The following is a 12,036-nucleotide window of genomic DNA, read 5'->3' as shown; positions in this document are numbered from 1 at the left end:
TCATTTTCTTCCTAGTTTTTTACACTCATAAAAATGACTTGGTTTCAGAGTGTCTGAGAGCACTTTATCTGATTAAAAAACATTGTCAAACCACAGGTTCATATATACCACAATGCTTGTTTTTTGTGAATAGGTGCTTTAACTGTTGACCCAGAGGCTCTTTAAAAATATCCTTTCCTTTCACACTGTTTTCCTCAGCATTTGTAATCTGTAAAAGTAGACTGGAGAATACTAACCAATAGTCTGGGTACATAGGATGGTACTGCACGGTTTGTGGAAAAACTATGTATAAATATTTGTTGCAGTACAGTCAAAGAATGGCCAGGACTATGAATGTTTTTTGGTTCATGGAAGATTCACGTTTAATTCAAGCTATTGGCCCAGATAAACACAAGCTTACAGAGAAAGTTATGTGCTGTACCATTCAGTGCTTTGTGGATCACAACTTGCTTCAGCCACAATGAACTTACTGCTTTACATTATGACATACTAAACTATGCTGAAATGTTTCGCCAGTCTTTCATGATGTGTTTGTAGCAACTGCATTGTTCCTTGAAAGCCTCTTCTGAAACAGTAGTTAAAAGTCCAAAACATTTTAGTTTCATTCATTGTTCTTGGAAAATTGTTGACCGTTGCTCTTTGTGCTTTTACGTGCCACGTTGAAGTCTGAAACATTTGGGAGATTCAAAGTATTTGAAATACTTGATTCTACTGGAACTGGTTCACCAGAAGCTTTGGTTGGTGTTTCTTGGAAAGGTCTTTGTATAACCAATGGATATACAGATGGTATATATATATATAATATAAATTGTATTTGCCAAGCTCCTGGATATATATATATATATATCCAGGAGCTTGGCAAATACAATTTATATTGGAGTAATGAGAGAAAGTCAGAGAAAGTCACTCACCCTATCCTGGGCTCACAAGATGAACTCCAATGGAGCAGATCTCCAGAGAGAGATCATTCCCCACTGGCAGTCGGTTCTTAAATGGGTCTAGGAGAGGTGCAGCCAGGCTCCACCTCTTCCTGCAGCACAGGTGATTTGCCTTCACCTGTGCTCCCGTGGCTGACTCATTGCTCGCCTCAGGTGATCAATCAGAGGTTCAAGCCGTGATTCAGCAGCCCCATACAGTCTTAGACTTGAGATTGCTACAGCAATCTGCAGCATTTCTGGAGTTCATTGTATGTCACTTCTTTCCTCTTTAAACCCCACTTTTTTTTCCTTCTAGCCCAATGTCATAGCTTTTCTTACGATTTCAAACCTGCTGTGCTTGACACTAATGGGTTGTTTGCCAGCTAAATATACTTCTTCAATTCCCAAAGCAGAGATGAAATACTAAGCATTAGCTGAAGGCTGTGTGCCTCTCCTTGGCCATAGTCCCATTACTGTCACTAGATCCAGTACACATCTGAGGGAGGAGGCGTTGCACGTAAGGTCCCGTATTGCATGAGATGCAGCTGCATACCACCTGCCCATTTACTCTGCCTTTCTCATGATGTGTAGCTATGAATTCTTCAGTTGTTTTGAAGATCTTAAGCTTAATGACAACTTGTTTTCTTGAATGGAGCCTGATCCACATCTTGCCTAAAGATTATTGATGCTGCTTGAGAGCCTGGGGAAATGTTGATGGTCCCCTCTAGTGAAGTGTAGCCGGCATTCCTGTACTTCACTATTAAGATTGTTGTGGGTCCCGTTTCAAGTGGTTGAGCAGTCTGCCCCCCAGATGGCCAGAACTCCTGCGGGAATGTTTGCTCCTTATTGTTGACACGACCATATAGCTCTGGCATTGGACTGATTATTTTCTCAATCAGCAACTGAAAGCTCCTCAAAATGAAGAAAATCAACTGTTGAACAAGATAGAAGCACTTGGAAGATCTGCTAGTTGCATCTTAAGTGACATGACAATGAAAGGGAAAAAATGGTGTAATAGACAACACATACAAAGAATAGCAAATGTAACAGCACTTCAGTTGTAAATTAATCTCACTTTGAAATTGTACCTTATTTATGATTTTCCAGTTTATATCTCTTAAGAGACAATCTTGGTTTGGTTTTACATATATTTGGTAGATTAAAACACCTCTTGCTATCTTATGTAATTTCCCTTTTTAACTGCTTGCAGACTGAGGAGTTATTTCTGCTGGGCCACTGGCTGATGGTCAGCCAAGAATATACAGAATATTTGTTACTACGCTTAACTTTAGATGTTGGGACATTCTTAGCATTTCTTACTTTGCTTTTTTAATGTATCTAAAACATGATAGAAAGCCATACATTCTCACACTGTAGTCCACCAAACAAGGCTTTTTCATTGGCTACAAGCCAATGTCCTTTGGAAAAGGCTAAATGTCCTTTTAGATCTTACTCACATATCTGAGTGTAGATTTACTACTATATATGCTTTTGATTATACACAGGATTATCTTGCAAAGAAGGCTACATGAAGAAAACTGGGTGTCTGTGTAGCGAATAGTTTTATCTACTACTTGCTTTCTTTAGTCAGTAATGTACCTGACAGACTTAAACCAGGCTTTTTTTTGTTTATTTTCTTCCATCTTTGGGGTTGTTCAGCCTGAAGAAGAGAAGGTTTCAGAGTGATTTCACTGCTGCCTTTCAATACCTAAGGGGAACATAAAAAAGATGGAGAGTAATTTTTTATATTGTCCAGTAGTGATAGGACAAGGGGGAACAGTTTTAAACTAAGAGGGGAAATTTCAAGTAGATATAAGGAGAAACTTATTTACTTAGAGCATGATGAGGCACTGGAACATGTTGCTCAGAAGAAGCTGTGGATGCCCCATTCCTGGAGGCATTTAAGGCTAGGTGGGCTGGGTCTTAAGCAACCTAATGGAGCGGGAAATATAGAAGTGTTGGAACTAGATGGTCTTCACAGTTCCTTCCAACCCAAGCCATTCCATGGTGATCTACTTCTGAAAATACCTCCAAAAGTTATGGTTAATTCTTCTTTCTTACTGCTTGCTGTTCTTGCTCTTCAGGAGCTCTGAATTCTTTAAAATCCAACTTCATCTGAAGTCCCATCCTGAAGTTAAAAGAAGAAATGAAGAAGTTAACATTATCTTTAGTGTATTTTAGTGTTTAAGTTACCAAAGTTCATACTTGAGTCATGTTTCAGGCTATCTGTGGATTGAGGAATTCTGCATTGATGATGGTTAAACTTCCACTACTGGAATGTTTTCTTTATAATTTTCTTTTGTTTCTAATAAAGTTTAAATTCTTCAGTTTCTGGATGTGCCATGCTGGCCACATGAGCATGGCACATCATAGCCTTTGGACTGCACCTTTGGCAATGCTCATCTTGACCTTAGTGACACTCCCTCTAAGCTGAAAGAATGCTGCCACATGAAATGTTTTATACTGTAAAATAATTATGGGGAATTTGAAAAGAACTAGAGGATGATTGAAAGTTTGCATAAACACCAAGATTCTGGATTCTGGAGATAGAATTGCAGCAGTTCTATGCAGATTCATGTTTTGTTTTTGTTAACCTGACAAATGGCTTATTGATGAAACAGTTCAAGATCAAGGGGCAAAAATAACCACGCTATCTAGAGCATTTCATTTTTTTAAAAATCTTCAGCTCACTCAAAAAGTGGTGCCACTGGAGCTTTGCCTGAAATAAGCCATCTTTTCAGTGGGGCTTCTGTTCATTTGAACTGTCTAGATTCCCTTTTGAACTAAGGTTTTTATTCTTTATGTCAACTGCAGATAAATCTTTTCCTTCTTACTTAAAAAGTACTTAAAAAGCTCTCTACTCAACCACAGTGTTAATCCTTCCTAATGGTTCTTTCTTTCAGCACTACCCCAACAAATCTTTTTGGTCAGTCTGCTTCAGCTCTCCACTGTATTTGTCCTGAGTCCAAGTGAATCTTACTAAATCTCCGTCACTCTTCATTTTTTCCATATCTTAAGCTGGGTCTTTCTATGTGTTGTTATCAGGAGTCACCTAAGTTTGCTGTTTGCAGCCATGATCCTTTGTGGAGTGCAGAACATATTGTGAAGGCTAGTTGCCTGCAGCAACACTCTTACATCTGGTTCTGGCAGGATTTTGCAAATGTTTTCGTATGTCAGTAGAAGCAAACTGGCGCTTCAAGCACCACTCTAGAAAAATTCAGCTACAGAACTAAACTCTAGCAACAGAATGCATTCTTCAGTTATCCCACCTGCCTTTGCTGTCATGTCAGATGGTCTTTTGAGAATACCTTGGGATCCCTTCCGGAAGGATCTAAATGATATCAGTGGAAAAACGGGATTTGTGAGTAACCTGAAGTCAGCTGCTGCTTTAATATAGGAAAGATGCTAGAAGATAAGTCTTAAGAATGTGTCTGATATCAAAGCGTAAACAAACGATCTTAGCAACTGTAATGCAAATAAAGCCAGTTGTCCTGAACCTACCTTTAATTAGAAGACCATTAATGACAATAAAGATCATTAATGACAATAGTATTGCATACTCTTCAACTTCTGAATTTAAACATCTTCAGCAGGAAATTACCTGAACCTAAGTTTATCTCTGCTGAAAAGGGAGGTCCTGCTCTCTCTCTCTCTACATTTTGGATCTGGCTTCTGTTTATTTTATCTCTTCTTGTTGGGAGAAAAAATGAATCAGTCAAAGAAACAGTGCTTCAATGTTTTTATTTTCTTTCAAAATCGTCCTAAACAACCACTTCCTTAAGTTAGAGCAACAGGTCTTTTCCTGATAGTTCATAAAATATCTCAATGTAAAATTTTATAAATTTATTGCTGATCAAGTGCTATGCTTAGATTCATTTTCCTAGAGCTCCTGGTTTCCTGTTTGCTACCAGTGCCAGATGTATGGAGAGGTGAGGACATTAGGCAATCACAATCCTGCAAATAAGATGTGCAGAGCACAGCCTCTTAGTCAGATGGAAATTGTGAAATTGTGTTATTAACTATGCATGTGTTTATATTGCTTTTTTGTAGAATTGCAACTCCTGTAGACAGCATGAGAACATCTGGACTTTTATTTTCAGAGGCTTTTTCTTTTTTATTTGTTTTTTGTAGGTATAAAGAGAAAATCCTAAGGATGTGATACTGTGTATATCAGAAACTCTAAAAATCTAAAGGCCAGGAAAGATTCTCCCAGCATTTCAAAGTACATTTTGTTATTTATTAGACTTTTCTCTGTTGTATTTCCAGGAGACTGATTTACCGTGACTATGACTTTATGACTCCTGAATGACTTCATGGCTGTGGTAGAAAAACAATCTGTGGAAATTTTGCGTCCTACCATAATCCAGAGTGGAAAGCTACATTGCTCAGGGCTCCAGCCTTCTTGGATAGCTGTATATACAAGATGATGAATATAAATTTAAGTTTCTTATTCCCATCAAGGCAATCCTTCTGTTTCTGGGGAGTTACTAATGTGACTTTTTGGGTCAGATTTCATACACCAACTGCAATAAATATTCTCCTACTGCTTTTGGCATATTTATAGCTGTCATAGGTTGTAACAGCACTGTAGATAACTATGTCTTGTGCCGTAAGCAGCCTAGATACAGAAGCAATGACTTCAGTTCAGGCTGTCCTAAATATTTATTGGCTTCCTGGATAGATTTTACGGCCTTCACTGAGTTCCAGGCATCTGTGAGTAGGCTGCTGTCAACATGAAAGACAGCTGATTTAAAGACAGCTCAGGTGTGTCTACAATACACCTCATTCAGGACACCAATAGGAGGCTAAATGCATCATTTAGCATTCCTGGAGTTTGCTTTGCTTTGTGTTAGGTGCCACCTGTCAGCTACCACAAACAGGAAACAGAAGCGGTAAAAGAGTCTAGGTTTTAAAAGCCAGGGAAATACAAAGCAGCTGCCTTCAAGGGCTGGCCATTTTTATCCAGAAAGTGGTGTGTTTATTTTCCAAGACTGTACCACTTGGATGAACATCTCTGTCCACTGTGTCTCTGAAATGTGAGGACAAGTCTTCCTTGGCATTAATGGACAATAAACTGATCATGGATGGTGAGATCTGGTGGACAACAGTCTGGAGTTTGCTAGTATCATGCAGCAGCAGTAGAGACTAAGCAGAAATCTGGAGAGCAGTACAGCAAAAATTATGAGTAAACAGTTAAAGAGCTTCCTCTGCAACTTTAGCCATACCGATTTACTTTTCTTTTTCTGTTAAGTCTCCCAACTCCTTCTTAGTGGACTGCTGTTTTAGAATCACTCTGCAATTTATTGATTAGCTATCTTGCAGTAGAAAAGTGTTACTTTGAAATGAAGATGGTTAATGTGAAGATTGCAGTTTCTCTTCATCCTTAAGCACATGATATGATCAAGTTTGTTGCACTGTGAAATCATGGTAGAGTGCATATATTTCTCTGCTATAGGGTCAGCCTTAAACTCTGTGATTTGCTTCATTTGTTACTGGAACTTGAGATATAGTAATTTTGTGGTAGCAACCAAAGTGGCAGTTGTGGATTCCAATTTTCACATATTCTGACTGATACCTTCCTTCTTTTCTTTCTTTCTTCATCTTGCAGCATTGGAGACTATTTACTCAGCTGTGGCCTGGAGACAGGAAGGAGCAATGTGGTCATACACCAAACTGCCCTTGTTTATTCCAAGCAGCTCTTGGCAGGCAGTATGGTGCATGGGTAAAAGTAATTTTCTGCATGGTCTTCACTGACCTTGCTGTAGGGAATAAGAAAACAGTCATCACAGAAAGCTGTAGACACCTCCTAGGGTCTGCGGTGATCCTCCTTCCTGTTTAATAGGTATCCATCCCTAGTCTGAGAAATTGGTACGATTTACTGGTCAGATGCCTGGGGTGTCTACAGGTGGAGTTATGTTACGGTCTAAAAGCCTACATGCTTTGGTGACTCATTTGAGGGTGCCTTCTCTCCAGGCATAAGCAGCAAGAAGAAGAGTAAAGAACAAGCTTCTTCCTTTACAGAAGGAACTTCCCTGTGCTGCTTCAGCTTTGCATGCAGTTCCCATCTAAATAGAACTACTTGCTCAAAGGCCAAAACTGTAATTAATTCTTCACTTGTACTGAAAACAAACGTCGCCTTCTGATGTGCTGGCTGGGGAGGATATCTGCTATCCTTTCCTAATGTCCTTTTAGGCAGACTTCTGCTTTAGCTGTATGTTGCTTTGTGGTTTTCTGGTGGAGGAATAAGGATGGTGCTGTAAATCAGTACAAAGAATGAAGAGTAAAAGACAACATAAATGATTATTAAGTTTTAAAAATACATTAATTCCAGGCAATGAGGTATCTTTATGCCTCAAAACTAATGCTTACTTAGGGCCCCGTTACCCTTTTAAGCTGCTTTTGTCTAGAAACCTGACAGAGACTATGAACAACTTTCACAGAAAACCTCCTCCTACCTTTGAGGAGAAAGAGAAGGCTAAAATTCAGAAGTCTGTGGGAGAATTATCCTCCCAGAACTTGTCTGCTCTGAATGCATGAGGGATGCTCTGTACAATGCTGGCCACCCCACTGTGAAAATGTTAGGGGAACAAAGCAGAGCAACAAGTATGACTGGGCAAGGTGTGGGAAGTAAAATAAATAGATTTAACTTCAAATCAATATAGTTGACAGTTAAACAGACTGTAAAAAAGGAATTGTTTTATTGGCATGCTGACAAATGAATGGAAAAAAAAAAACAGAGAGCCAGAGGTACAAGGATGCATAAATAGGAATTGAACTTAAGCAAAACCAGAAATGTAACCTGAGTATTGGATCAAGCTTCCAAATGGTGTGATTCCTTGAGGACTAACATGTAAACTCTTTAGGTAAAGATCGGGATCCTAACGCCCACTGTTATAAAGAGCTAGATTTAGAAGTCCTTGAAGAGTAGCAGTTAGAGGCCCACACCATACTCTTCAACTATGAGAAAATGTGTTTCAGAAGTGTCTTTTTATGCCCACCTACTAACCTATTCCCTGTGTTGAGCTAGTTGAAGATGATTTCATGAAGCTTGTACGTACTTTAAATGATCAAATAGCTTCTTTAAGAAATTAGTACCAAAATCTGTATTGCTATAAATGAATGTCAACATAACAAAACAAAAGAGAAGAATTTTTTTTCTTTCTGTATTTAATGAAATATAAATTGTGACCTGGCATTTGGCTGAAAAATCAGTTAAAAATAGCTGTTTACTGCTTGCAGTAAGTGGGACACTTTCAGTAGTATCTTGTTGTGATTACACTTAAAAGCTTGGTGGTACTGGACACCATCGTAGCCCAAGCTCAGTCACATGATGACTGAAAGACCAACTGTCTGCAACGGAGATCAGCTTCTGAATTGTATTTTAGTTAGAAATGACAATACAAAAGAAGTTATAATGCCCTCCATATTCTCTAAGATATTTCACATTTCAGTGCCATCACAGAAATCTGAATTCAATTCTTATCTGGGAAGAAGAGAGATTCTGATGTATTTATCCCTGTATAAGAGTAGGCTGTACAAATCCCTATAATGGTATTGTAGACATGCACAAGCTGGGACTCCCTTGTATTATTTCTGATTTCTGACTGCAGAGCTGGCTTTTCCAGGCTGAACAAAATGTTTCTACTTATTGTTCAAAATAACCTTTTAGTACCATGACTTGAAATCAAGGGTACTTTATCAGGTAGAAAGTCCTCCTGAGAGCAGTGCAAAATATATAATTCTAGGTAGTGTCTGTCTTACAGTTATAGAGTTTTCTGAACAGAAAATATATTAGCTCTCTCCCCTCTTTCCTCCAGTTCCCTCACTAAAAATATAGGTAAAGTCTGTAACCTGATTTTGATGACAGTGATCCTGTAATATTTCTGTAGTCAGCACTGAAAAAATTACTTTGGCTGGGTTGGATATTGCAGTGAAATGTCCTTTGGTACTGCACACCTGGCTCTTGAAATGTCTGACAGAGTTGTAGCTTTTTCCCTTTCTCTTAGTTTTGTGGAACCATCTAGCTTTGAGGTAGGAAGAAGTTGTGGCTACCAGCTGGGAAAGGTGATATTTGGTTCATGATTTGAATGGGAGCTTAGGGGCTATGGAAGGTTAAGATGTGTCTCTGGTAACAGAACTGATGTTCTGTACCTCAGTCCTAATGCCTGTGCCCTTTGGATTCCCTCCCCAATTACTGCTTGGTTCTATTTCCACCCCTGGCTCTTTCTTTCATACTTCACATTTTTCTGTATATAGAAGTACTGCAAAATTGCTGCCATTCAGCTAGTCTTCTCCATAACTCCAGTCCACAGGCTTTTGGACCATGAACACACAATCATGTTGGGCTTTTTGACATCAGTATATTTCCATTCCCTTGGGATCCTATAAAATTCCATAAGATTCACCTCTATGACTCCTTTTGCTGAACCACAGAGGCCTTTCTTGACCATTCTTTCACAAAGCAGCTCCCTAAAACATAAATCATTTGATTGCTCTTCTTGTGTTTCTTGGATCTTAGTTCTCTGCTTCCTATAATACAGTGACCAGATTTGTACACATTATTCCAAAAAGAGACCATCCAGCTGCCTTACCAAATGCCAAAGTAATAACGTCTGTGGTTTATACTCTGTAGCCTTCCATATACAACCCCAAAACCTTGTTTGCCTTTGTTACTGCTGCCAGATGTTCTGTGGATGGTTTTCAGGCTTATTGTGGTGAATGTCATCGTGCCAGCGAATTTGAGCAAATTTAAGCAACTTTGAAAAGATTCTTTTTTCCACATTCAAGTCAAACCAAACTGTGTTGTCACTTGAAACTGCCCTGTTTTGGTTACCTCTTTTTTCACACTGAATCACCACTATCTGCTAGCAGCTTCTCTGAGGGAATTGCTTTAGAAGTCTTTCCCCTTTATTAGGCCTCTGGTTGTCAGGTTCACTTGAAGCTCCCATCTGCAGAGTCTAGTTCTGAGGGCCTAGGCAATAAGGAAGTGGATTTATTGTTGCTACTTACTCAGTCTTAAAACGAGGGTAGAAGAGAGCATAATTTTTTTCAAGAGATGAAGCATGGGAAGAGATCATCCTGTAAAAAAATTGTGATATTCTCACCTTTCTTTTCCTGCAGATTTGCTGACAGCACAGGAATACCACTGCCTACTGCAGCTGCTCTGCCCTGACTTCCCAATGGAACTCACTCAGAAAGCAGCAAGGTGGGTTCTCATTTACTCTTTTAGAGCAAGATCAGTCTTGCACAAGTGGACTTGGGAACTAGATTTGTGGGTAAAGGTATGAACAGAGACCTTCAGCTTTTAAGATTCTGGGGAAAAGAGATAACATGATTTGGGGTTAAAAACAGTGTTTTTGTAGCAATGAGAAAGAATATATATTTAAAGCATACAAAGACTGAAATATGAGTGCAGAATGTTGCTCTAAGTTCAGAAGGTGAGTTGCATATAAAAGAATGTTAGCCAATGTGGTTTTAACTGATATCATTTAAAATGTATTTACCAACCAGCTTCCTATGGTTGATCACATTTAAAAGGTACTAAGCTCAGGTGAATTGCTAATGTTTTAAAGTATTTTAGCTAAGAACACAGTAGCTAATCTGTTTGAAATTTTATTTTAATCTAGGCAAGGCCTAAAGCAGATAGATGGCTCAGGGCACTGATAATGTGATATGGGACTTTTTTACTGATAGTGTTTGTTGGTTCCAATCCAGCCCAGACAGTTAGAATAGAATCATAGAATCACTCAGTTTGGAAAAGATCTTAAAGATCATCTAGTCCAACCACAACCTGACCATACTGCCCTAACTCTAACAACACTCTGCTAAGTCACGTCCTTGAGCACCACATCCAAATGGCTTTTAAACACATCCAGGAATGGTGACTCAACCACCTCTATGGGGAGCCTATCCCAGTGCTGAACAACCCTTTCTGTAAAGAAGTGTTTCCTGATATCCAACCTAAACTTACCCTGGTGCAACCTGAGGCCATTTGTCCTCATCCTGTCATCTGTCACCAGTGAGAAGAGACCAACCCCGCTCTCGCTCTAAGCATCTTTCAAATATTGGAAGAGAGCAATAGGGTCTCCCCTCAGCCTCCTTTTCCCCAGCCTGAACAGCCCCAGTTCCTTCAGTTTCTCCTCGTAGGGCATATTCTCCAAGCCCTTCAAAAGCCTTGTTGCCCTTCTTTGGACCAGCTCCAGTACCTCAGTGTTCTTTCTATACTGAGGTGCCAAAACTGAACACAGTATTCAAGGTGAGGCCTCACCAATGCCGAGTAGAGGGGCAGCATGACTTCCCTAGTCCTGCTCACCACTCCATTCCTGATACAAGGCAGGATGCCATTGGCCTTCTTGGCCACCTGGGCACACTGATGGCTCATATTCAGCCGACTGTCCATCAATTGATTATTAACTATCTGATAGTGAAAATGTACAGTATATGCATCTTTTGGGATAGGGGGTTCTGTTCAGATTTTAGTACACACACATATGTAATCACAGCAAGATTACTGAATGAATACTTTAATTCCTAGCCATCTCAATAGAAGGGGCATGGAAATAAAAATTTTTTAATGGGCACAGATATAACATTGGAAACAGAGTCCAGGCACGTGATCATGATATTAGCTGCTCCTTTGTTGTTCATGGCCTGAATAATGAAGAGGTCCTTATTTTTTGTATTTTTCATTTCCTTCTTCAACATCAGAGTCTCTTGAAAATAATACTAAGACAGGAGAGTAAAAAGTGTTATCCATCTGCTAGTACTTCCACCTGGCTGACTGAATTCTTCCTTGGTGCCTATGTCTTGGTATCTGAATTAAAGCTGTGCTGCTTCAATTAATACTAAAAGATGAGTGCTGCTTTTCCCTCTGGCTCATCAGTGTGCCTTCTGGGCCCAACAAAATGCAGTTGCTTGGCCTCCAATGCCAGACTGGGAAAGAATGCTAACCCTGCAGCAGGAATATATCTGCTGCTTCCTTTCATGGAGGTACAACAGCACCAGTCCCATGTGTGGGTGTGCATTTCATAGGGATCCAGCTGAGCTGAGCAGGAATTTGTGATGGTGCATGAAAGGAGACTTCAGCGTATCTACACATGTTATGATGTTTGTGTCAAGG

General features: G+C 39.5%; 1 protein-coding gene across 3 annotated transcripts in view; it reads left to right on the top strand.

The window, feature by feature from the left end:
• CSTPP1 (centriolar satellite-associated tubulin polyglutamylase complex regulator 1) overlaps positions 1–12,036 on the top strand; it is an 83,703-nt gene that overhangs the window by 58,184 nt on the left and 13,483 nt on the right. For all 3 annotated transcript variants that reach the window (XM_085224702.1, XM_085224704.1, XM_085224703.1), the window contains one exon: positions 10,038–10,122. In XM_085224702.1, the coding sequence (XP_085080828.1) occupies positions 10,038–10,122 (85 nt within the window). The remainder of the gene's footprint in view (positions 1–10,037; positions 10,123–12,036) is intronic.

The sequence above is a fragment of the Meleagris gallopavo genome, chromosome 5, assembly GCF_905368555.1.
Source record: "Meleagris gallopavo chromosome 5, MGAL_WU_HG_1.1, whole genome shotgun sequence".
NCBI classification, from domain to species: domain Eukaryota; kingdom Metazoa; phylum Chordata; class Aves; order Galliformes; family Phasianidae; genus Meleagris; species Meleagris gallopavo.
This window is presented reverse-complemented; position numbering and strand designations above follow the sequence as displayed.